A 25,437-nucleotide genomic window follows, 5' to 3' on the forward strand; every position below is an offset into this window, starting at 1 on the left:
ACTTGCTTTTGCAGCTGAGCTGCAAAGAAAAAAAAGCCTGTTTTAAACACCAAGTTTTAAAGAGCACCCAAACCTCCAAAGGCAACAGAAAGTTGCTAGGGTATCCCTCGTTTTTCTCAGCTCTTACCTTATGGAGAAAAAGTAGAAATAATGTGATACCAAATGTTTGCTCAGCCATCTGATATTTGAATGTTTGCTCTTTCTTGCAGTCACCTTCGACCATTTTGAAATTTTGCGAGCTATTGGGAAGGGCAGCTTTGGAAAAGTAAGTATTTTGTGAACTAATCACCATTTGGACAGCTGGAAATGTAACTGATTGAGAAATGGGTGAATTAGAGGCTCACATGAGAGTAAAGAAATAAACCCCTGCATTGTCAGTGAGCTTTGACCTGAGTTTCAACTCCTGGTAATCAAGAAGAAATTGGAGCCTGATTCCTCATCCATCCCGTAGCCACAAATTATATTACTGGAGATTAAAATGAGAAACTGATAAATCAAATGAGCTGAATTGCATTATGTTTCTGGATAAGCATTTTCTAAGATTTCCCAGCAAATCGACATTGAACATCATAATGCATCTTTATTAAAGAACTACAATCAACAAGAAAGGCCTGGCAATTTTTTAAAGAGGATATTTATCTGTGAAACACAGTGTTTGTTATTAAGCATCAGGTTATGGTCATACCTTTTATTTTTATGCTGTTATGGAATTCCCTGCTTGTATATGCTAACAGAATTCTAGAAGGTCATTTGCCCCTTGACGTAAAGGCACATTCATGCCAGAAATGAGCCGTGCCTTAGGTGCAGAGTGTGAGAAAAACCTCTAGACAAAGAGATTTATTTGATGGCGAAACAAAAAAAGTTGACTGAAACTTTGCAAATTCATCCCAAGCTCATAAACTGTTGTGGAAACAAATCTGAAAAACCAGCCTGTTTTGTTTTGTGCTCTTACAAACTCTGAGTCTGTCATTGAAGCAACGTTTCTTTCTAGATTTGATGAAATATAACTATAAGAAAGGTTAAAATTCAAACCCCAATACCCCTCAAACAAAGCACAAGGTTCACTGTGAGATGAATGAAACTTATCAAGAAGGGGGATGTCAGGTGCTGCTCCCTAGTTTCTAACCTGTAGTTCTGTGGTTGAAAGGACTCTTCCAAACAGTAACTGATGTGGGAGGGTTGGATGTGACCAAGATTAGTCAGTGCTATTAAATAAAATGTTGACTTCTGTGTGATTCCCTATCTGCTATCTTTGTGGTGATAAATTCCTTCACCCCACCTTCTCCCCAGCAAAATTTCTTCTTTGGCTGAAAGCTGGGCCAGAGGTTTACTGGCAATGTCCAGTGTTGCAGTGTCAGTGCCTGGAGCTGTGACTTGGCAGTGTGGACTTTGCTAAAGCTGCTGGAGAACGCTCGTGTGACCATGTTTTCCCTGCCTAAATTTGCTGACAAATGATCTCTGATTCATCCCTTGATTTGCTCACTTAGGTCTGCGTTGTGCAAAAGAATGACACCAAGAAGATGTATGCCATGAAATACATGAATAAACAAAAGTGCGTGGAGCGTAATGAAGTGAGAAATGTTTTCAAGGAGCTGCAGATTATGCAGGGCCTGGAACACCCCTTCTTAGTTAATTTATGGTAAGATATTGCTCCTTTGCTTACTGGCTAAGTCAGCATTGTCAGTTAGAGACATCTTTGAGACCAGGCTTGCCCACTTCCCTGCTGCAAGCCAGTTTCGGGAGCAGCTGGTGTGTTGCCATCCGCAGGGTGACGAGTGTCATGCTGTCCGCCGAGCCGCGCACGCGTGTCTTGCTGGCGGTGGGTGGGCTGCCCGAGGCACTGTCTGCAGGGAGAGTGGCAGCTGTCACCTGTGACTGCTCTGGAGAATGCACGTGTGTGCACTGTGGACCGGTCCTGTGGGGCTCCTCGTCTGTTCCCCTGAGCGGGGCTCTGGTTTCAGGGGAATCTTGTTCAATTAAACAAGCAGCTGTCTCCCTTGTCCCCCCCAGATGAGCACAAGAGAGTTTATTCGTGTGTTCCCTTGTGGTTTCTTCCTAGCCAGGTATTGCTCGTTGCCATAACCCAGTTTTATTTAATAGTACTCTTTTGGCAACAAACAGCAGCTCCCAGAACCACACAGCAACAGCACAGGATCGATACCCAAGCAGTGCTCTGTTTGCAGGATTTGCCTTGGCAGTGCTTTCTTCTCATCACCTCCTGATTCTGATTTTTGTGGCTTATTTTGTATGATTTTAAACAGCCTGCCTTAATACCTTATTGCTATTTGACTGAACTGATGCTAATCAGCAAAGATAAAAGCAATTTATCATTGAATTTACTGACAGAAAAATAATACCATTCAAATTTTATTAGAGCAACCCATATATCTATTGGGGAATGTGTACATAAAAGAGTCTCTTTCCTTTAAGATTACCTGATAAATGTAACGTACGTGCTCTGGTTATAGTCCTTTTTCAACCATTAGCAATGGGGTTGACCAGCTGAGTGATAAAACATGCATTAATTCTTCCCCCTTTGTTTGATTCAGCATGTTTTCCTGCAGTGGGGCAGAAGAAAGGAATTTTAAATAAGACCCTATTACTGTTAGAGTCTGCCAGGTTAATTTTGTTAGGACATCAGTAACATTTCAAGTGGTGTGGTCTCATGCACCACGTGATGCAGTGGCCAATATCCTGTAGTTACAGGATTCCTCTGGGATGGTGGGTAATTACTTTTATTGGATATTGGATTTATTTTTAGAATGAGGTAGAACTTATCAATGCTAAACACACAAAAATGAGGCTAAAACACATTGAAGATCACAAATCTTTGAATAACTTTGTGTTCCTTTTCAAAGTCTCCTGTAACTTGAATGTTGTTAGGTGAACTCTCATGACTTTGATGGTATTGCCATTCAGTGTTGTTCTAACTAGGGTATGAATGAAAACATGCATCTAGACCTCCCAAAGCTTTGGACAGATCTCCAAACTGCTCTTCTACTTGCACAAGCAATTCCAGGCAAAACTCACTCAGCAGCTGAGAACTAAACAGCCTATGTATAGACCTGTACAGAGCAAATCATCTGAGTTTCCCTACTTCTGCTCTTATCATGTCATCCCTGGTCTCGGGTATAGCCTTTAACTTTCCGGCACTCTGAATGATACACAGACTATAAGCTTCTTGTGGAGTATTATTCTGGTTCGTGGTGCTGCTCATCACATCAAGAAGCCGGTGTATCAGTAAGAAAAAAATCCATGAGAAAAAAGCTCATAGCTGATTGTTAGACTGTCTCAAAGGGACACTTGGTAAACAATTGCATCAAATGAGGTCACTTAAAGAGAAACAGCAGATAGCAGCTGCATCCCCTGTTGTGTTGAGCAAATGGGTTTATTAACAGGCTGCTGCCAGGAGACGCAGAGCCTGGTTATGAGTGCCTCCAGTGCACAATCTACTGGCTGTGAGTCTGGGCAGGGCTGTGCATGCTGGTTTAGGGCTCCTCTCTACATTGCTCCTATGGCCAGTTCCCTTGGGTGCTCGGAGAAGATGAAATGTCCACCGTGAAGAGCTGAGTGTGAACCCCAAGGGGAACAGACAGCGTTCATCCAGAGCTCCAAGCTGGATTTCCACTGCTGTATTGAGTTACCAATTGCTCGGCCAGCTGGGACTTCGCAGCAAGTGAAAGGATCTTCCGAGATCCCTTGGGGGGATCTCACGTAAGTGAGTGTTGGCTGGGGCAGCGTAGGCTTTGCGGACGATTTTCACAGAGTGCCAGCATAGATGTGACATGGGTGATTTCTGGAGCTGCACCGCTCTGCACTTGAGTGGCAGCTGTTTTAGTTCTAGCCTGCGGCCGGCCTCTCCTGACGGTGTGCTGTGGGTGGCAGCGGTGCCGTCTCCCTCCTCGCGCGTCCTAAGAGGAGCACTTTCATTAGCTCGTAGCTGCTGGCACCAGCTGTTAACTGCTGAGCAGAGGAAGCTGGTGTGCGCTGTACGCTGCCCAGCAACTCGGGAAGCAAGCAATAAACAAGCGTTAGGGTGAGGTCCTCCCCAAAATAAAAATGCGTGGTCCACACCTCCTGGGCCCTTACCGATCTGTGCTGTCAGTCGCTGGCACTCCCAACCCGTGATAAATACGCCTGAGAGCTGTGCCCGCCTGCCAGACTCCTGTCCATCTCCCTTCACAACGCTTAGGGGGAGGAAATCGGCAGCAAGCTGTGTTAGAGTAATGGGTTTGGGAGGGGTTGGATGTGGCTTTGTTTTTGAAGTGGCTGGTAGTAACAAGTTCAACATAAAAACGTTGGGTTCCTGTTCTTCTAGTGGGCCTGCTGGTAGTTGTTCATACAAGCTGCTCTGACTCTGTTATGGATCTGAAGCTAAATTATTTTCATCTCAAGTATGACAATACGAATTTAGTCGCAGCGGGAAATGGAGCATGGGAAGGTCAGGAAATTATTATTTCCCAAGTGAAAAAGTTCCAGGAAATTATGAGTATTCCCAGAGGTACCATATGTCCCTTTACAACCTGTCTTTTTTCAATATTGTCATCCTTGAACCACTCTTATGCCATTTTAGGTACTCATTCCAGGATGAAGAAGATATGTTCATGGTTGTAGACCTGTTGCTTGGAGGGGACCTGCGTTACCATCTCCAGCAAAATGTGCGGTTCCAAGAAGGCACCGTGAAACTCTTCATCTGTGAGCTGGTGCTGGCCCTTGACTATCTCCAGAGCAGACACATCATCCACAGGTCAGCTGGGGACCTCACAGGTGGACTGATGCTTGTAGACTGCGGTAGGGGCGGACTTGTTCCTCTTTGACATGAAAGAACAAATAGAAGCTTAAGAGCTAAACAAAATATTCTCCCACGTATGTTTGCTTTTATGTAAAACACTAGGCTTCCCAAAGAAAAGCATTTCATATACAACAGAGAGCATCTTATTTCTCCCTCTGAGATAGCTATGATATAGCATGTTTGATTTGTTTGCTGATCCTGCAGAAAGCTGTCTCTAATAGGTTTAATTAGCTGTAGCTCATTAGTATCTGTCCTGATCCAGGGAGGGTAGGCATCAGCATTCAGAATTCCCCTGCTGTCACACTTGAAGGTGTCTCTCTTTTGCTCCTCTCTCTGTACTGCCCTGAAAGACAAGGAATGGGACCAAACATGGCTCTCTTCTGTATGAGGTTAAATCACTTTCTAGAAGTGGTGGGAGTTTCTTTTTGGCCACCAAGATTTTTCATGGCCAGTGAAAAAATATCTGAGCTTGTCCCACACATTTGAAGACCTGCAAAATAACAGAGGAGGTGGAGCTTTTCCCTGGTTGGAGAGGCAGGTTTGACTCCAGACGGATGGATCTGCAGCTGTTTCCTACTGTGGTACTGGGCAATGCAAACCTCGGGGGTCCAAGGGTCTTGACTTAGTAGCTGCTAACAGGGGCTATGAACAGGGAGGGACTAGCAAAGGGTTAATAAAGGTGGGGAGAAGATTATCTCATTTATAAACATCACTCCAGAAGAGCATTCTTGTGACATGTAACAGTAAAGCATGGTACAAAATTTAAAATTGAAATGATCCTGGTTGTTAGTAGGGGAAGGAACACGCTGTTGAAGGGCTGATGAAGATTAATGCCTGTTCATGTCTGTAGCATTTGGCTGCCATTTCCAAGACGTGAAAGCAGAAAGGCTGATGCTTGTCATGCCCGTAGCACGTCCTCTGCAGCCGTAGAGAGCCCCAGAGCGGTTTTGCTCTACTGCGGTTGGAGCCAGACCTCCTTGGGGATAGCTCCCACTTTCTCAGGAGTCTCACCTTTCATGCTGCTTGTTTTGTTTTATACCTGCATAGATTTCTACTCTGATGCACCTGATCTTGGCAGGCAGGCCATCCCAGCTGCCCCGTTCAGGCTCCAGTGGGCACTGCTGTGGTCTGCGACTCGAAGCCGGTGTGCGGTGATGGGGGCATTGCGCTGGCCCTCTCCGCCCGGCACCTGCTCACCGGCACCAAATAATGGATGAGCACGAATTAAACATTGTGAAGTGCAGAGTCAGCTGTCGCTATCCTGGGCAGTGAGGGGTAAATCCTCACGCTCTTGGCTTGGCCTGAACAAACTGAGTGGGGCACAGGCGTAAGGGAAGCGCAGGGAAGAAATCCTTCTCTATTAGTAAGGTATTACAATCAGTAGTAGTGTTTGTAGGACTAAGGGGCTAGAGGTCCTTCACGATTCAATGCTGCAAGAACAAATCTGCACGAGAAGGAGACTGTTCCTCGTAATGAGGAAAGATGCAATAGCTACGGGAGTGCAGGGTGCCCAGGGGCTGCGGTCCCCGTTCTGAGTTGCGTGGCGTCGGTATCACCGAGGGGTGCGCTGGCATCCCACTACGGCTGCAGCCTAAGGGCAGGCACGAAGAGGACAGCCAAAGGGCAAAACTCCTGGGATTTCCCAGAGAGTTATTTGTAAATATAGCTGGGAGAAGCTAAAGTTTAGGCTGCAATGTGTATTTCAAGCAGCTATCCGTGTTTAAGGTGAACCAAGTACGACAAAACATGTATGGTGGTCTGTAAAATTTGCAAGTTGTTTAATTAACACTGTAACCCAGTGGGACAGTATTAGATTGATAAAGTGACTGAGCTGAGTCAATTACACTGCAACATCTGTAATTGGGAACACCAGGAGATAGGCGAGCGATTGCTTATTTTGTCTGAACAAAGCTGTGCAGAGACAGCAAACACAGACTGATGGCTGGAATTATTTCCTACCTACATGTAGAAGAGTAGGAAATATTTGTTAATTTTTTCAGGCTAGGAAATGGTATAACCAGTTTATAAAATTAAATATACAAATAATCAATAAACAAAATTATCCCTGTTCATTGTTTGCATCCTGGGAGTGATCTCACTGTGCTGGTGTAATTCCATAGGCTGCATAGGGGACTGAGTGAGATCAGAAAAGGCCCCAGTGGAAATTAAAAAAATAATAATTAAAAAAAGGTTGAAAACTGGATGAGAAACAAAAAACTGTCTTTGTGGTTCATTTCAAAACTCTGGAAATATTTTTGTATCAAGGGATTCAAAGAATCCATTTTTTTCAAACTCTTTTTGCTGAAACATTTCTTAAAGTTTTTGCTTAAATGAGTGTTTTCTCAAAAATGCCAAGTGTGGCATCACCATTTTTGCTATCAAATACAGTGTTTCTGACCATCTGGACTGTTTGGCTCTCACCTGTGGCACAGTTTTGCTGTGCTTACAGGGAAAACTTACGGCCACTTACCTGAAGCTGCCCCGTACTCTCCTGATAAAGACGCCTGTCCCTGTGCTTACCTGTGTGGTGGGGGATGGCATAAGGAAGGTAACTAGTATTTATAACCCACTGGAAGTAGTTTGGCTGAGAAGATGCTGGAGAATCGTAAGCTATTGTATGATAATTAGATATATTGTCTTTTCTTGATGCCAGGTGGCTAGGTGAATTCAAACTTTAACTTAGTGATGGCATTTTTAAAGACAAAATCCTAAACCTGCTCGTTTCTTCGCTTTGAACCCCAGGGCCTGGTGGGAAGCATCAGGACAGTGCAGGGTTGTTGGATGTGTGCCTGCCTTGTGTATGTGACGGTGTCCTTATGGGGCATTAAATTGCCAGGTGCCTGGCTCAGGCTGATAGCAAGTGAATGGGGACTGATGTAATGAGCTCATTAAAACCAGGTAATGTCTTGTAAAGTTGCTCAGGTGAATACAGTAGGTGTATCAGGTGTATGCTTTCTCCCTTCAACAGAAAACATTTCCCTACAGCATTGCTATAGGTATTATTATTTTGGGGTTGTTGTTTTTTTTTTTTTTTCCCAGGAACAAACACTGTGGGAAACCCATTTGTTTCTACAACAAAGGTGTTAAAATAATTTTATTTTTATCGAGTAAATGGGTAACAGCTCTCAATATACTATTGAAACAGATTAAGAAGTAAAAGGAGGAAAAAGATAAAAAAGAAGCTCTAATGTTGTAGGTGGACTACCTGAGTGCTGATAGTCCAAACCACAGCAGCCTTCACAGCCATAGCCCTGTACCACCACTTCTGCTTCTGTTGTTTGATTAGTCATTCTCTTGTTCCTGCAGGGTTTAATTTAGGCATATCAGAGACAATGCCCCAGCAGAGACACTTTCTATGGCATGATGTCTCTGGAAGTGTGTCCTCCAGAGCCTGAGCTTTCCTAAAGTCTTTGCAGCCTTGTTTTGTGCTACTTTTCTAGGCTAATGGCTGTCTCCCCTTCTCTGCCTTTTCTCTTAGAGACATCAAGCCTGACAACATTTTACTGGATGAGCATGGTAAGTGCCAATTGCTTTGTGGTCATGCATATGCATAAAAGCAGAGTCAGAAATGGGACATCCAAGTTAAAGTTTAGGTGCCTGCTGTTCTCCTCATTTTGTGTTGCTTTCTATCCCTCAGTTCCATTGGGAACGGGACCATCCTTTCGTGCTTTGGTTGCTGTCTTTTGCTTTTTGAGCAGTGGTGTCTTGTACCTTCAGGGCACTGGGCACCCTGTGATGCTGCGGTATTTCTGGGGGTGTATTAGTGTTTGATCAACACCTCCTCTGACTGACTGACCTCATGGTGTCCCTAGAAGGCATTGGCAGGGATGACACATTTTGTGCTGCTTGTGGTCAGTTGCCTAGCAGACCTTATTTTAAGACCTTCTTGGCTCTTGCTTAAAACTTACTCAAAATGTAATCATTTGACTGGAAATGCTCATGTAATTGCAGGCTGTGTGTAATGTATGCTCGCAAACAGAAAGAATTATAGTTGAATAGATAATCTTCATTCAGGTATTTTCTTTTTCCTTGAGTATTTGACATTGGGAGGGAGCTCCAAAGAGGATTTGGGGCTAGGTATATTATAGGTGTTGCTATAATTTTTTCTTTAGTCTTTTTCTCAGGCAAAACTCTAACTGTATTCTTGCATTACTCTCTAGACAGATTTTTTTTGTCCTGGCAAAGCTCTCACAGTGAAGCATTGTCTGATATTTATTAGCTTTTAACTCATTAGAAAAACACTTTGTCGTTTCATTTTTTTTGAAAATTCATGTAACTGGCTTGTTGTGAGAAATCTTCATTAGCAACTACAGCAAGGCACTCAGAGAGAAAAAGTCAGTGCAGGGACAAGGTGTATCTGAATTCATTATCATTTCAGAGGCTGTAATAGAGACGCTGAAGCTCCCAAGGAATTGCCGTGGCTCTTGTGTGTGACTAGGGTTGCCTGGCAGCACCGGAGCCCATACTCTACTAGTTTTGCATATGACCTCTAATTTCAAAGTGCTAGCTAATTATTTATTTAGGAGCTGTCAGCAAAGCTGCTTCTGCCTCCAAGTGCAGTAGCCTCTCTCCTGCCTTTCCCAGTGCTTCTCCTGCTGTTGCCCCATGCCCAGACGGATGCAGAGACCTGTCCTCCCTCCTCTGTCCCACCACGTCCACCGATGTGCCGTGGACCTGCTCGGCCGGCCAGGGCCAGGCTCCCGGCACTGCCGTGGCTCCAGGGCTGCCCTGCCAGCCAGCGCTGCGTGGTGCCGCGTTCAGTCGGTCCTCACCAGTGGACCCTCTTGGATGACCTCCCACCATCTTCCAAGAACCTCTGCACCCCGTAGGAATGGGGTGACACAGCCACCTGGGAGGGAGCTGGGAGCACTAGAGCCATGGAAATGTAGGTCAGCATTCCCCAAAGAGGGGAAAAAAACAGACAGGAAAAAGCTCTGCTTGCCTCTGCAGTTGCATTCAGCTCAGCAGGAGGTAACCTGCAAACTTCTATAATGACACTGCAATTTAGGTTGATTTTTGAGCCTATTCTCTGCTCGCTGTGATGTTTTAACTGTCTGTTGCAGAGGTTTCAGTTATTTTCTGTGGATGTACCCTTGACTTCAGTGTCCTTCTGACTATGACTTGTAGTATTTCTTTTCTTCATCCATGGCAGCAAAGGTGTGTCCTCTCATGCCTACAGAAAGCTTTGTGCACACACAGTTCAACTTCTTCTTGTCCCCAGAGCAACTGTTATTGTAGCATGTTTATCTATATTTAGCCTAGTAGATTGTGCTTGTTCTTCAGTATCTCTTTCCCCATGGAACAGAGCTGCCGCTCCCCATTCTCTCTCCTCTCCCTTTACCAGGCTTTCACAACTGTGATCACAAAATATATGCTGTTTGCTAACATCAATTTTTTTATAATGTTCTTGATTGAGACCAGTCCCCTGAGAGTATGAAGCACCTGAAGACCTTCAGCAATCAGACTTCAGTCCTTCATTTTTCAGACTCTTGCCCCATAATTCTGCCCTTTGGCCCATCTTCCTTTCCAGCTGTGACTCCTTCACCCTTTCAGATTTACATATCAAAAGGCGCCCATGTCTGTTACAAACCTCAGCACCCTTTTTGCTGGTGTTAATCACTGACAAGGCTGTGGGAGCCCTTGTGCACACCATCTGATCTTTGTGTAGGAGGCTGGTTCAAGTTTTTGATAGTACAAATGCCTCTCTTGATGCCATGTGTTGAAATGTGTTGTCCTGCTGCTGACTGTCATGAACTTGGTACACACCTCATGCGTTTGCCTCTGTCACCCTGGTTGGTGACATTCTGTATTACCATATCAGTTTCAGCTAAGAAATTAAAGTGAGCCATAAATAAAGTGGAATATCGGGCAAATGTCTTTCTGTACAATAAATAAAGCAGTTGTTCAATATCAGAGATTGGGATCAGGTCCCACAATGAAAAAATTCTCAGCAGATGACCACCTTCAGCAGTCATTCCAAGCACAAAGTGATTTCCTTCTTTAATGGTAAGTTTATCGATTTGGCTCAATGACAGCACAGCTCACCTGGGAATAAAAGGATATAACAGATGGCAGTTTCCAGGAATTGTGACTAATTCATCAGGAGTTTTTGGCCAGGTCATTTGTCTAATAAAATTGAAGAAAAGCTCAGTTTTATCTCTAGTAAAACTGAGAGGTTTTTTGCAAGAGCCCTGTAATGGCTTTGCTCAGTATTATTTCTTGTACCACTGCCAAAAGGTTCTTGAGGGCACTGCTCAAAATGGGTGAGTTAATGCCAATGCAGGCACTGCATGCATAGCCCATTTGCTTTCTTATCTCAGATCAGAAAGTTACGGCACAGTCTGTCCCAGAGCCTCCATACTCCACAGCTCCTAATATCTCTAGTTTCATATTCTTTAAAATGTTATCTTAGTTGAATCTGCAGAAGCATTATATTTTTTGCACCAAAGGTGAAGGAATTATGTAGTAACAGAGGTGGTGAATATAATAAGAAAATTCTTTGCCTTAATGCAGAACCAAAGGCTTGGTCTGAAAGTGCCAATTTCAGGCAGACAGGATGAGCTTTGGGAAGGACACGGTGCCCAGAGTACAGCTCTGGCTGTGCTGTTTTGAAACTGACTGCAGTTAGAGATGCTGAGCAATCAGGAGATTGCCTTAAAGTTTGACCCTAAAGGCCAGCAGCAAAACCCAGCATATCCCTTTTGGTTACCAGTAGGTGCCATCCCTTGTAGCCCAGTCCACCCCATTCTGTAACACTGCCATCGCTGTTCAGCCTCATCGCACCGTCCGGAGCTGCCTTCCTCAGCCTCATTGGCTTGATTTAGTAATTTCCCAAGTGGGCTAGTTTACAAAACTTGTGATTTATTTGAAGTGAATAATTTAAAAGGTGCAGCCAGGGAAAGGCATGTTTGTGCTTGGAATATCAAATTCTTGATAAGTCTTTATGATTTATATTTATGAAAACAGCTCCCTGCAAAGTGGAAAGAGAGCTGGAGATGAAAGAAAAACCAATGCAAGGACGTAGAGGACATATCCAGAGAAGACAGCTGTGTGTCATTCTTTTCTCTCAAGTACTCCCCAGCAATTTGACGCCTATTCTTTACTGGGCAGACCGAAGAAGAGAGGGCCCGGCTGATTCTGTAAAGCAGGCTAAGCTGCAAGGAGGGACACATGCTCTTGAGAGATCAGTCGGGTGCCATGTGAGAGATGAGCTCTGACACCTTGCTCACGCTCTCCCAGCAGTGCCCATGGCTCACCAGAGGGATCTCAAGTTTTTCTTTCTTCCTTCAAGCTCAAGATATAGAAAGGTGATCTTACTCTACCTTAACTCATGAACTAACACAGCAGTGAATTTCTAGCTGTTGAAGCTAATGACTGAGGGAAGTATTGTCATAGCATCTCCATCAGTAGAGAGCGCTTTGATTTGATCTCTGTGGTTAGAGGAAACAACAGCAATTCAGCTACCCACTATTATTGCAGAGGAGGGTGATGAGTCTGCAGAACATGACATACAAAACATCTGATGCTTTTGATAATGAGCCTACCTTTGTCAGGGACAAGCAAGTTCAGTGCCTTAGGAGAAGATGCATGAGGTCAGGAAGAAGAAAAGACTGCTGGCATTTAATCAGAAGAATTGGGCTGAACTAACCCACAAGTTTCAAAGAAATTCCCTTCAGTAAAGCTAGCCTTGTATTGATCATCTGTACTGCTGTACATGGCTGGTCTGCTCACTGATATGAGTTTAGTGAATAAAGAATAATAAATAAAGTGCTTGCAAAAAAAAAAAAAGTGCGAGTAAAAGCGCAGGCAAGAACTAGGTGGAAGCATTTCGTTTCTCAACGTTGCAAATCACATCCATCTCTCTTATTTCCTTTCCAGTTTGCAGGCAGCAGTTGTGCATATTGTAGCAGTGACAGCAGAAACCATTCTGACCCCCCAAGGCTGTTTTCATGATGTTTAAATTTCTTGTGCAAGGCTTTTTTGCTTGCTGCCAAAGGTATTTTTTTACATTCTAGAGACATCCTCTAAAGAGGAAAATGGAGAGAGTCCTTAGTACCCGGGAACACCAAAGCACAAGTAGCTAGAAAGCCAAAAATATCAAGGATTTTTTTTTTTTCCCAAAAACATAGTGGAATTTTTTCTGTGAGAAAAGTTCAGTTCTTTTTCTCCCCCAAATTTAGGAAGACTCAAAACAATAATCATTAAATTACTTCCTGGAGAACTCCGGGTTTTTTTGCTCCCCAAAGGGTAAATAAGGGGATATTTGGTGTAACAAGATCCATCTGTAAGCAGCCTGCAAGCTGAAATATTTTCTATCAGTTCTCCCACCAGAATATTTTTTTCCTGGAAACTCCTTTCCATAGAGTATTTTAGTTTAAGTTTCTGATTCAAAGCTGCTTCTCATGCAAAATTAAAGCAAATCAAGTTACATATTAACCTCTGTCTTTCAGGACATGTGCACATCACCGATTTCAATATTGCCACGATGCTGACTAAAGAAATACAAGTCACCACCATTGCTGGCACAAAGCCGTATATGGGTAAGAACCAATGACAATTATGTATTCTTGAATTACCATTTTATGGGCTTGATTTGCCAGCTGTGGTGGGATACAGATGAGGTCCTTTTGGATGAGAGTTTGAACTCTTTTCTTCCTGGTATGTAACAAAACACATGCATTTGTTTGATATGAAGAACAATCTCGAGAGGTGCTGTGGGGGAGCGTGGCGGGAGTCCCTCCCCAGTAGCACCCTGATGCAGCTGGAAAATGTGCGTCCGTCTACTGATTTCACACACCAGACGAAAGCAAGCATACTGCAAATGCAGATTTTAGTGCCATTATGCCATACTGTACAGCATGTTTTTGATTATAAAATAAGATAGTTGCACTCTTGAGATCTCAGAGCATTTCACAAGCAGCAGTCAAGCCATGTAGCAATGATGAAATGTTCTTGCTACCCTACCCTTGAGAAGGAAAATTAAGCACAAAGGCTTGTATTTGCTCCCTCAGTACATTAGCACAAGTCTTACACTGCTGCATCACTAGCAATAATTTGAATTTTTATAAAACTGGCTGCTTTAAAAGCTAGCATCACTCTGTTTACGCCAAGCGAGTGGACTTGAGGCTCACTGTTTTCCTGGGCTGCAGCATCCGTTTGGTGCGGTAGGGAAGAGCCCATATTCTAGTGTCAGGCTGACACAGAAAAAGGCAAGTGAGGCTTTAGGTCTGATCTCTACCACTGAGGACAGCGTCCTGTCTTCAAACAGCAGGACAGGAGGGCAATTTATTGTAACTGGGGGCTGCAGAGCACAGTGGTGACAGATGTGCGTTGCCCGTAGGAAAGCGAGGCACAGCTGGTGCAGAAGTGGCCGCCACAATTGGAAGATAAATGCTGAGCCTATTTTTCAGTCTTTCTGAAAAGCCCTGATATTGTACTTACATTGCCAGTAGCAGTAGACATGGCTATTTCTGCCAACAAGTGAAAACCAGCCACGTGCAGCCCTGGAAACGGAAGTGTACGGAAGGGAAAGCCACAGCCAGGCTCTGGAGGGCTGTTGAGTTGGTTCCCCAGTGCTCAGCCCATCTGCACGCTGACCTGCCGGTGCCATATGGAGTACACTGTTGGTGCTATCGCAGTACGGTACCAGCCTCCAGGTGCCCATGGAGCTGAGTATCTGGGCTGGTTGCATACCATCGCCTTCCCCTTCTTTCTTCAGTTCACAAAAAATGCAGTTTTTAGGAAGGTTTTTATCTCCAGGCAATGGTATGGGACTAGCCCCAGGCAAGAACACTTGTCAGGCAGCTGTAGGAGTGCATGGGGGGCTGTTCTCCTGTGGCAAAGTGACTCTGGGGTGGGTGGATGACTCCACAGCAGCCTTGGGTCAGCTGGAGGAACAGTTTTCATCAGCAAATCAACATGCATGCATGGAAGGAAGACACACAGTCATTGCTCCCTGTGCAGACCTCGTTTCCCTAGTACTCAAAAAGATTTGCTTCTTTTCTGCTTTATAAGGGGAGTACAGAAAACTTACTTCTGTTCACTTACTGTCCAAATCAGTGAAGCAGCTGACTTCTAGACAGTAAGAGACCCACTTGATACTTACCACACAAGCACAGTTAATAAACATAAAGCAAAATAACATTGACATACCTGGGAGGAATTGGGGCCAGAGCATGCAGGTAATGAACCAGAGACAAATATCCTGAGCTAATGCTAAAAGAACTCCTGTGCAAACATGACACAGAAAAGTCTTTGCAACCATAAATTCAACTTTCCTAACTGAAGCAAAAACACTCAAAAGCATTTCTATACAGCTAACACAACCCCTCCCACACAAAATACATACTTTCATATGCAGTAACACTGTCTCTCAGCCCTAAATAATGAGCCTCCCTACAGCTGTTGCATAGCCAAATCCCTTAGAGCGATCCCCTGGGAATCTCCTTTTTATCAAGATGACCAAGCTGACCTTTCACCTTTGCATCACCAGTGCAATCCTTTTAAAAAGGAAAACATGCACAAAAAGAAAACATTGCTCCCTGTTTTGTTTTTTTAGAGCAATTCTTGCCTCCCAGCTCACACAAAAATCCTACAATTTTTTTTTTCCTTACTCTAAAAAGGGAAATTCATTGGTTAAGAAAGAGCATTTCAGTCTGTGCCTTCACCCACTTCCTATTAGCCTGGTAACCTCCTAAAAAGCTGCGGTCTCAGGCTTCGTTCAGTTAAAATTTGCTTTTCCCTGCCAAGGGTGCAGTTGGCACTATGTCTAAATTTACGCCGCATATTAATGTTTCTAAGGAGCTGCTTTCATTCACTGTGTGAGGCTGTATTTAGGCTCTGCCAGACTGAAGTACTTTAAATATGAACAAAGAGATATGAGTGGACCGGGAACAGCTTTCCAATGTGAAGATCTACTGAGCACTAGCTGAGGGCAGAGAGGCTTTCTGGGGGACGTGAAGAGTTAACTCAGGCCAATTTTATGCCTAGATTCAGTGAATTAGGGTTAGTCCTTATTCCAAAGAACATTTACTGTGGGATAACAGGCAAGTCCTGTGTCAGCAAAAGGACTTTTATTCTTTTTGGGCTTTGAGGGCAGAGGAGCACTGAGAGATGCATGTGGAGGGGACTGTGGGGCTCTCGGGTGCCCCAGGAGCAGGAGCATGGCTGCGCTGGAAGGGCTCTACGCCAGTTGGATTTTTAGTGCTTTGTACAATGCAGGAAATTAATTGGTGAATCTCTTAGTGATTACAGGAGTTGTATAAAACATTCTATAATCCAAATGAATTGGATTGTGTTTATTGAACATTAAACATTCCAGTTACAAAGGTGATAGCATACCTGTTTCTCAAGGCCATCCCATCATTTACACACATTAATCAATTAAGTTTTGTAACAGTCCATTGAAGTAGAAATTATTGACAGTCCCATTTCACCGGTGGGGAGAGTAAGGCCCAGAGGAGCTGAAACACTTGTTTGGTTTTTAACACAGTAGAAGTTTCGTACCATGCTAATTGCGCATGTAGTTAGTCAGCAGGGTCAAGGTTTCAAGGTGTATCTGTTCCCAGGGCAGGCAAATATCTGGGCTAAGTTGGCATGCTGGGAACTGGGTCAGGTCTGGCTCACACCGAGACGGCGCTTGGTGCCAAGCAGGACATGAGGTCGGCAGGTCCGGCCATGCAGCTGCAGGGACCAGCAACAGCGAGCTGCACCATGCTCATCAGGGTGGTTTGCACACATGGGTGTTTGCTCTTCCCTCCGCACTGAGGCTTCTCGGTGTGGGATGTTTCTGCACTGCAAGGCTGAGACAGCAGTCGAGGAACCTAACAAAGACCAAAAGATGAATTGCTGCAAGGAAACCCATGCATTCTGATTCATGTCCACCTCAGCAGTGTTTTGGTAAAGGCCCAATCTACCAGCCATATGCCATTGTTCTGAAGAAAAAAGCAGAAATTATCAAAGACGTGGTAATGGGTAATATGCTAATTTGTGTCCTAGGCAGAATAACAGGGATGCTCTCTGTGGCATGGATCAAGCATTCTGTGTTGCTCATTTCCACTCGAGATTGCAGCAAGGCAAACTTTCCTTTTTCTGTATTTCACAGCACCTGAAATGTTTAACTCCACAAAACCCACCGGCTATTCCTTCGCTGTGGACTGGTGGTCATTGGGAATCACCGCCTATGAGCTGCTCAGGACACGGGTACTGTGCGCGCGGCTCCTGTCTCCATCCATCTCTTTCATTAAACACTCTGTTGGAAAGGTTAATGCCTTGTACCAGGGGTGAAAGGGCCAAGCCAAGTTCAAATCTTTAAGGGTTATTACAGCATAAGAAGCAGAAACCACATCTTCACCAGAGTTCTTGTGATCACAGCTAAGAGCTCAGAGAAGCTGTCACAATAGAGAATAGCATGTCATGACAGTTCCCCGCTGCGCCCAAGGGTTGGTGTAAGCTGGGCAAGGCAAATCAGTGACAACTCCTGAAGTTTGGGCTGCAATATCATTTACTTTGAGCTCCCATCCGGCAAGGCAAAAAGAAAACTTGGAAAAAAAATCTCATTGCTGTTGTAATACAATTGAGCAGTTTGAGCAAAAGCAAACTGCAATGTGTAAATTATTAATAAAGCACAATCCCTGCCTGTCACATCAGCGTGCTGCTTCTAACTCAGGTAAGGTTGGGGGCCTTGTAGACAGATGATTACATTAGTATTTTGGAAGTGTTGTGTAAAAAAAGTGGGACAAAATTATTTAAATTACATTCTACTAAGCGAAAGGTTGTTTAAAATCTTGTGAGGCTAGGAAACCTCTTCTTTCAGTATGAGTATGCAAAACACATTTTTAAGATATTCTATCATCGGTCTTTGCAGAATGCCTAAAAAAATGTTTTGATGAATATATTTTAAAGAACATATCTTCAAATGAATTTGCGTCTCTCAAATTGTGAGTGATCAAGTTAGTACACATGAAGGGGACATGGTTGTCTGACCTGTTGCGTAACTGGAGCCATGTGCCCCCTGTAAACATATTAATGTAGTATTTGAGTTTTCCACTTGTAATGTTAAATGAATGGCAGGACTGTTCAACACATTGACCTTTGACTTGATGGCACCATTTCCAAAGATGGGAGCAGAAACACTGTTAGGTGTTCAAACCTGATGGCACAGCCATGGTAAGATGGTAGCACCAGAGGTGGTTATCGCATGGGGGAAGTGAAGGGAGACCTTGAGGTCCATCTAGTGTCAGTACACATTAAGAACATTAAGCACAACAGACCTGATTTGATCTCACAATTTATAGCTGCTGTTTTTTTAAATACATGTTTAACACCCTCATCTCCCCAAAATACTGTAAAAATCTGGGAATCGAGAATCTTTCAAAATGGAAACACTCTACCATTGTAAATTCTCTTTCTAAGTAAGGCAGTAGTATTGTTGTAGTTGGGAGTTAAACGTGGACATGAGTACCTGGACAGTAACACTGACTGTACATTGCACATCATCTTAGACTGAGTTCCCCGGTGCTCAGCAGCGCCGGGCTGGCCTGGCTCTGCTCCGGCCGGCGGTGTGCGGCCAAGTGCTCCTCAGAGACAGCTCAGCCACCCGTCTGCCATGACACTGGTCGGGGGCAGAAGGTACGGGTCATCCTGCAGCCTGATGTCCCGCCCGGGACTTGTAACCCTTCCTGGGACATCGTTTTTTCAGCTGATTGGATAGGTGGGAGACATCCTGCTCCTTTTCACTTGTGTCATCTCCAACATGAGTGAAGAACTGAAAACAGTGACACATTTTACAGGGAATATTGGGAATGTTCCAACCACAGCACTATATATATAAAATCCTTTTGATAGCCCTTTAAGATACAAATATTGAAAAGGCCAAGCAAAACAAGCTGGCTAATGACTCTAACTTTCAGGTTTTGCCTCCTGTCTGTCATGCTGTTTAAATATCTAGGTATTATCATTGTTCTTGCTGACATGATTATTTTGACTGAGCTACAATCACACAGGCAGAGACTTTCAATGGGAGGCTTGGGGAATGTACAAACAGACTTTGTTTGAAGCTTCTTTTCTCTAAAAAGATTTCCCAAGGAGTCTGAAATAATAGATAAATTAAAATGCTTTCCTTGTGGCATTTTTCAGAGGCCATATCATATTCGCTCCAACACTTCTACAAATGAAATAGCTCACGTGTTCAAGACAGCTACAGTGATGTACCCTGCTGCTTGGTCCACGGACATGGTGTCGCTAATCAAAAAGGTGAGGGCAGCCGTGGAAGTGGGTGGCTTAGGGTCTGGGATGTATTGTATCTGGGTGCCTGCTGAAAGCAGCTGAGTCCTTCCATCGTGCCTTGTAGCCTTTGCAGTAAATTGTGGGGATTCATTGCAAATTGTGTCCAGACGCAGTGTTAGTGACCTTCAGATGGTACCATATGATAAATATCCAGCTTTTAATGTTGTAGCCGCACTAATGTAATAACCAGCTAGCAGTACTGCATCCTGGACTGATGGGGATGAAGTTTGTGTTGGCAAGAGCAGCTGCTGCTAATGCATCTCTTCTAAGGACACATGCAGTCTTTGCTTCCAGAGTTTCTCCTGTGACTTTGTCTCTCTGGAATGACATAACTTAGAAGTAGATATTAATATATGTGTCAATAAATTTGGCAAAAAAATTGCAAATTTTTTTTTATTTTTAAAAAACATTTTTCCCAATCATGAAAAGATTTGCAAGAGGTGCTGATACTATTGAAATCCTTTGATGCCATGTGGTTTATGCACCACTGTAATTATTTTTTAATAAAGCTGTTATCAAAATTGCTTCAAAATCATTACTGGAATAATTTTGAAGCTGAAGTCATGTTTGAAGTGAAGTCCTGTCTTCTTCAGTAAACAAAACTATTGCTTGCCAGTGTCAGACACTGTTTGCATACAGTGGCAGCAAAGCTGAAATACTAAACCCTGTATAACAGCACTAGCTGCAGATTTGGGGAATTATGTAAGTAGTTTTCTAATTTTCAATTAAGTGTAGGTGATAAAGTAGTTCTTAATGTAGCTTTCATCTATTTTTTGTTCCAAATAGTATGTAGAAGTATTTTGTCATCTCTAATGAAATGCTCTCAAACTTTTTAATGAAAATGAGACATCAATTCTTTGCTGAGACAGAATCATGGCATATTTTCCAAGAAGAAAATTGAAGAATATCTCCATTTGCTTAAAATTAAATGGAGCTAATATTTCATTAAGCCTAACAGTAATATAGGACTGCGGATGTCCTCTGTGTTGTTATGTCAGAAGTTTTTCCCTGGACCACAACATGCCGCAAGCCATATAGGCTCCCTTGTGAATAAATAATGCAATGTCACAATTATTTAGATTTCCAAGTGCCCCTTTGCATCTGGTTTAACAGCCAGATGTATTATATATGAGGCCAACTGTGGTTCTGTCCTGGCTCAAACATCTCTTGTGACTTTTTGTATTTATTAATGTTCAAGGCAAATTATCATTCATAGCAGAGCCACATCGCTCACGTTAGGGCTGGAGCACAGAGCTCCACCAAAGGAAATGAACTGTGGGTGATGCACTCTGCACAGCCCATGCTGCCCACAGCCAGCTCCACGCTGGCACGAGGTGGGAGCTGAGGGGGTCACCTTATCCACCCCTTCCCGGAGGGTTTGGATCGTCTGGTTTTCCTGCTAGATTTTTGGAGGGCATACTGTCAGGAGTTTATGCAATGTTGAATCCTTAAAGTTCAGAGACAAACCTCAATCATTTCCCTCCACACAAGTAATTCCTACGGCAATGTTAGCAAAATGCTGGAAATAAGCAGTGTGAATACATTTTTTCACACTGGAATTATACTTATGAACATTCTGTTACTACAGTGAGAAAACAGTGGATGTTTTACTGATAGAGTATTAAACTGAGAACACAAAGGCATGAGTGTAACACCCCATTCTGAAATAATGCTTATTTTTAACCTTGGACAAATTGTTTAATATCACTGTGCTGCCTCATCACTTGCTCCTAAAATGGGGATAAAAGTTGTTCATAAAAATGAGAATAAATAAAGATTGTGAGCCCCTTGCTTATGCTGGTGAAGGGAATCCGAGCCTGAGCAAGGGATGAGAGGCACCCGGTCGAAGTGCCAGCATTAATGCAGCGTGTCACCAGCGCCGCGTGTCCTGAGCCCCGTCCAGCGCCACGTCCGCCCGCGGGGATGGCGGATGGTGCGGGGCGGCTGGCCCCAGGCGCTGCGCTCGCTGGGGTGTCCGCGGGACACATCCTTGATGCCAGCGATGGAGACAGCGGCCGCGGTGTCCCCAGCAGCTGCTCCTTGTCACAGGGTGCGGCTGGGCCAACCCTGCAGTCCAGCCCAAACTGGAAACCTGCCTCGGCCTCACGCTTGGCAGTGACAGGCAAAGCTGTCCTGGAGCTCTGTCTCCAGGGGGTCTCTAACCGCACACAGCCATCACCGCAGCCCTCGGCGGGTCCCCGGCACCCTCTGACAGTTCCACCCACCAAGGGCAATTCTGGCTCCTTTTCAAAAAGCAGCTACTGACAGATAGACATGGGAAAGTCTGATGGTCGTTTCCCTGCCGCAGCTGTTACCTGGTGAAACTCTGCCATAGACATGTCTGTATGTACCTAATCTCTGATTTCGCATCTCAGAGTCTCACTTTCTCACCTCTTCCATTTAACTCGCGCTGCAGTTGCTTGAGCTGAACCCCGAGAAGCGTTTTTCTCAGCTGAAAGATATCCAGGACTTTCCGTATCTGTCAGATGTGAACTGGGATGCTGTTCTCCAGAAAAGGATAATGCCAGAATTCATTCCCACGGTAAGGCAATTTGATTTTGAAAGGTTCTCAATGTGCCCAAGTGTGACACGCTGCAGCTTGCCCTCGCACCTTGCAGCAGATCACGGGAAGTTGTTACAAATTTCCACAAGAGCATCAGATGTCGTAAGGGACAGGGGAAGAGAGAGAGGCAAGGGCAAAATTTTCACTTTCCTGTGGGTGTAATAAAGAGTAGTGGGGGATGACTACAGAGTGTGGGTGCCTCAAAATTGATCTGCTCTGTTTATAATATTCCCAGAATTTCTGGATGCAGAACTGGTCTTACACACTCTGGACTGTGTGTGGCATGCTAGATGAAACACATGTGGACAGTGCTTATGAGCTGTCCTGCACTGAACTGCCTTTCTTAGCAGCCCGGCTTCAGACCAGCTCTTCGAATGCAAAAAAAGGATGAACAGACATAGGCTCATTAGCAGCCTGGAGGTCACCTGCCATTTTATGATAATTCTTCCTTCCTGTAATGACTCTCCCTAACAAGCCCATTGTTCATAGTAAAATAACACATACAGTAGATTAGTGTTTCTGATCCTTTTTTAATTGGATTAAAATAGCACAGATGTAATATAACACTTACAGAAAATAATCCAAGGACTGTTGTGTGCAGTGTTACTCTGTTTTTCAGCCAAACAGAAGTTGGGCTAAACTATGAATATTTGTCAGTTGTATGTATTTTCCCCCTCTGTTGCTGGTTTTCTTTGTGGTGGGTGTACATATATTGCTTCAAAACCAGTTTTGCAGGCTGCTGTGCTCCTCCCAGCAGAGGTGCAGCCCAGCCAAGACACACCGTCCTTGCTGTTACTTCGAAGCAGCCAAAGGGCAGAGTAGAAACAGTGAGCACAAAAAGAGCAGTTGTCACACCTTGACAATGTCCCCTGGCTGAAGGAACTGATAAAATGTATAAGAAGTACAGCAGGTGTTCTGGCTATGTGTGCAGTTGTAATTATTTTTTACAAAATTCAGCTCCCAGATGCAGTCCAATTTATGAGAGACTCTTCAAGACAGGCTCTGATCACTTAAGGCCACCTCTCTCCCCCCTCCAGAAAGGCAGACTGAACTGTGACCCAACCTTTGAACTGGAAGAAATGATCCTGGAATCCAAACCTCTTCACAAGAAAAAAAAGCGCTTGGCTAAGAAGGAAAAAGGCAACAGCAACAGCAATTCCTCCCAGGTGAGAGCAAGCAGGTACAAGCATGTGGTCAAGGAATTCTCTCATGTTCCAAGCAAGCTGTTTGCCATCTAGCAAGACCAGCTAGATGCTGCTAGATGCTGCTAGAACAGCAAACTGTTTAAACAGACCATATTTTCCCTTGTGACCAACTTTATTCTCAAAGCTCTTCCGCATCTTCCCTTTCATGGAAGGCAGCATGTATATGCACCAGTTTTGTATGAGAGGAGAGTCTTAACGCCATTCTCCCCACTGCAGTGCTAAAGATGCTCTATACCTAAAGATACAGAGATACCTCCTTGAAATTGTCCTTGTAATGTCTTTCTGTGTCAACTGTGAATTTATTCCCTCTCTCTTTATTTTTCTATTCGAATGTGAAAGGCCTGCCATCTTCAAAAGCACCTAGAGATGCTCCAGAGGGACTTCATTGTTTTCAACAGAGAAAAGTAAGTCCTGGTACAGAGGCAGCCTAAGAGACTCTGGCCCTTGTCAAAGCCTTTGACAGACTTGTGGTTTGGGCCATCTTGGTGAACGCTGCAGATGGGGATTTAGGAGCTTACTAACGAGGCGGCTGAGGAGAGCAGGTACTCATGAATGCTGGTAGATCTGTCATCTGCCGGGGACTGACATGGCATTTCTGTTCTTGAGGTGGAGGGCTGGTCCCACAGCCAAGAACTGCAGTAATTGCCCCGTTTGTGCAGGCAGACTGTTGGGGCTGCGGGTGCCTGGGGCTGCGGGGGCTCAGCGCAGCCCCTGTGGGGCAAGTGGCAGCTCGTGCTGGGGAAGGGGATGCTCCCAGGTGGCCGCACCATGGCGTGGGCCTTGGCACTGCCTGGGCTTTCCATCAAAGCTCAACCATCCCTTTCTCTCCCTAAGGGTGAGACACCACCACTACACCCAGGAGACCATAACACTGGCAAAAAGCAGAGGTGCACACAAGGAGGACAACCAGAACAACAGCCTCTGAGAGCAGCACAGCGCCTGCTGGAGCTTTCCTCGTGGGGCCAGCGCACACCCACCCACCCACCTTCACGACGCTGGGCCACCGGACTCGTCCACTGCTGCCAGGACTCTGCCAATAGCCCAGGGCAGGGTGGCTGGGCAGGAGCTGGGGCACCCGCTCCCTCTGCCTTCCACCCCACAGCCCACAGACCCTGGGCATGGGGGGAGAGGCTGTGGGTGCTGCCTCTGCAATTTGCCACAGTCAGTTAGACTCAGATCCTATTATTTTGCCTTTCTTGGTGGCAGGAACGTGACTGTGTGAAAATGGATGAGACGCCACCCAGTATTCACCCTTTTGGCTTGGCTAGCCAGCATCACATCCCTTAGTGCTGCCTGCCAGGCAACTGCCAGCAGTGTAACCAAAGGGTTGAGCATGCATCATTTGCAGTGGTGTCATCACTAGTATCAGTCTTAGTGGCAGGTCTGCGACAGCACTGTGGGTCCAGGCTCTGTGGAGGTCGGGACTCCCGCATGGGCTCACAGCTGGTTGCTCCAGATGGAAGAGGCTGCTCTCAGCTGCAGGATCTCCACCAGTGCACAGCAACAGAGGTGGCCTTTGCTTACAGATGCTCCTGGGAATGTTTCAGGAGTGTGGGCATGGAGGGCTGGAAGTGGTGATGAGCTTCTTCTTTAGCTGGGAGGAGGCAGCAAAGGTTTCCCATCTGTCCCCCCTCTCTGTCCATGCTGGTTCCTGTACCCATTTCTTGGAGAGAGGGTCTGGCACAGTGCATGGTCAAAGCATGCAGACAGATGTGGAAATGAAAAGGTAACAACCAGGCACTGGTGAATAACCAGCGTCCAGATGCTTTTCCAGGACAGCCTGAAAAACCCATTCACCATCACATTAAACTGCTGCAGCTCACTGAGTCTGATGGGTTTTGGCTTCCAATACCAGAGGTGAATTTGAATGTGTATTTTTTAATCTGTCTACCATTGAAATCACACTCGATTTAAGCAGCTACTGTTTGCAGGAACAGCTGTACTCCTGGTGTGGTCTTTGCCAAGACTGAGACTGGCCAAAGCATTTCTATTACAGTAATGCTGGGAATGATGCTATTATTTAAATGCTTTGGCAGACCTGAGGTTTCACCTCCTTATTTGATGTTTTTCCTATTCTCAGCAATATAATGAATGCGTGATGAACCATTTGCCTCCCATTTACCTAAAGGTGTTCTTTGTATCCCCTGTGCCTTCCTATCTTTCTCTCTGGCTAAGTCTGATCAACTAAAAAAAAATCTGAATAAAACCAACAGCAAATGAAAGGCTCCTTCCCAGATGATCCAAAATCAATGTTACTTCTGAGGTCACTTGCACAGCAAGTTAGAATGGGTGTTCATCCTGCCTAGAGCCCACTAGGACTTTACTGGACTCTCAGTTTAAACCTGCTTTTCCCCAGCTGAAGACTGATTTCAGACACCCTCTGCCTATGGAGCTGTGGATTCAGTCCATTACTGACACAGACTGTGTGCAGTAGACTTCCCCGTGGTCTTCATAGCTGCTTCTGATGGACTGACACACAAAGAATCCCTCTCTCATTGATCTGATGATGGCTGGCTGGTATGCTTTGGAAAATGTGTGATTTACGCATGTGCACAGGCAAGCAGCCATCCCTGTGACTGCCGGGAGAGGAA

At 44.8% G+C, this 25,437-nt stretch overlaps 1 protein-coding gene across 5 annotated transcripts in view; it reads left to right on the forward strand.

Moving 5' to 3' along the window:
• STK32A (serine/threonine kinase 32A) overlaps positions 1-25,068 on the forward strand; it is a 36,124-nt gene extending 11,056 nt beyond the window's left edge. For 4 of the 5 annotated variants that reach the window (XM_029998345.1, XM_029998342.2, XM_029998344.2 and 1 more), the window contains 11 exons: positions 210-265; positions 1,488-1,639; positions 4,574-4,747; positions 8,271-8,308; positions 13,243-13,332; positions 16,896-16,993; positions 18,929-19,045; positions 21,495-21,620; positions 22,679-22,807; positions 23,186-23,250; positions 23,681-25,068. In XM_029998345.1, coding sequence (XP_029854205.1) covers positions 210-265; positions 1,488-1,639; positions 4,574-4,747; positions 8,271-8,308; positions 13,243-13,332; positions 16,896-16,993; positions 18,929-19,045; positions 21,495-21,620; positions 22,679-22,807; positions 23,186-23,250; positions 23,681-23,771 — 1,136 coding nt within the window. In that variant the 3' untranslated portion in view covers positions 23,772-25,068. Of the gene's footprint in view, positions 1-209; positions 266-1,487; positions 1,640-4,573; positions 4,748-8,270; positions 8,309-13,242; positions 13,333-16,895; positions 16,994-18,928; positions 19,046-21,494; positions 21,621-22,678; positions 22,822-23,185; positions 23,251-23,680 lie in introns of all 5 variants that reach the window. The other variant, XM_029998346.2, reaches the window with a different exon arrangement.
• The last annotated feature ends 369 nt before the right edge of the window (positions 25,069-25,437 follow it).

The sequence above is a fragment of the Aquila chrysaetos genome, chromosome 22 (genome assembly GCF_900496995.4).
Source record: "Aquila chrysaetos chrysaetos chromosome 22, bAquChr1.4, whole genome shotgun sequence".
NCBI lineage: Eukaryota > Metazoa > Chordata > Aves > Accipitriformes > Accipitridae > Aquila > Aquila chrysaetos.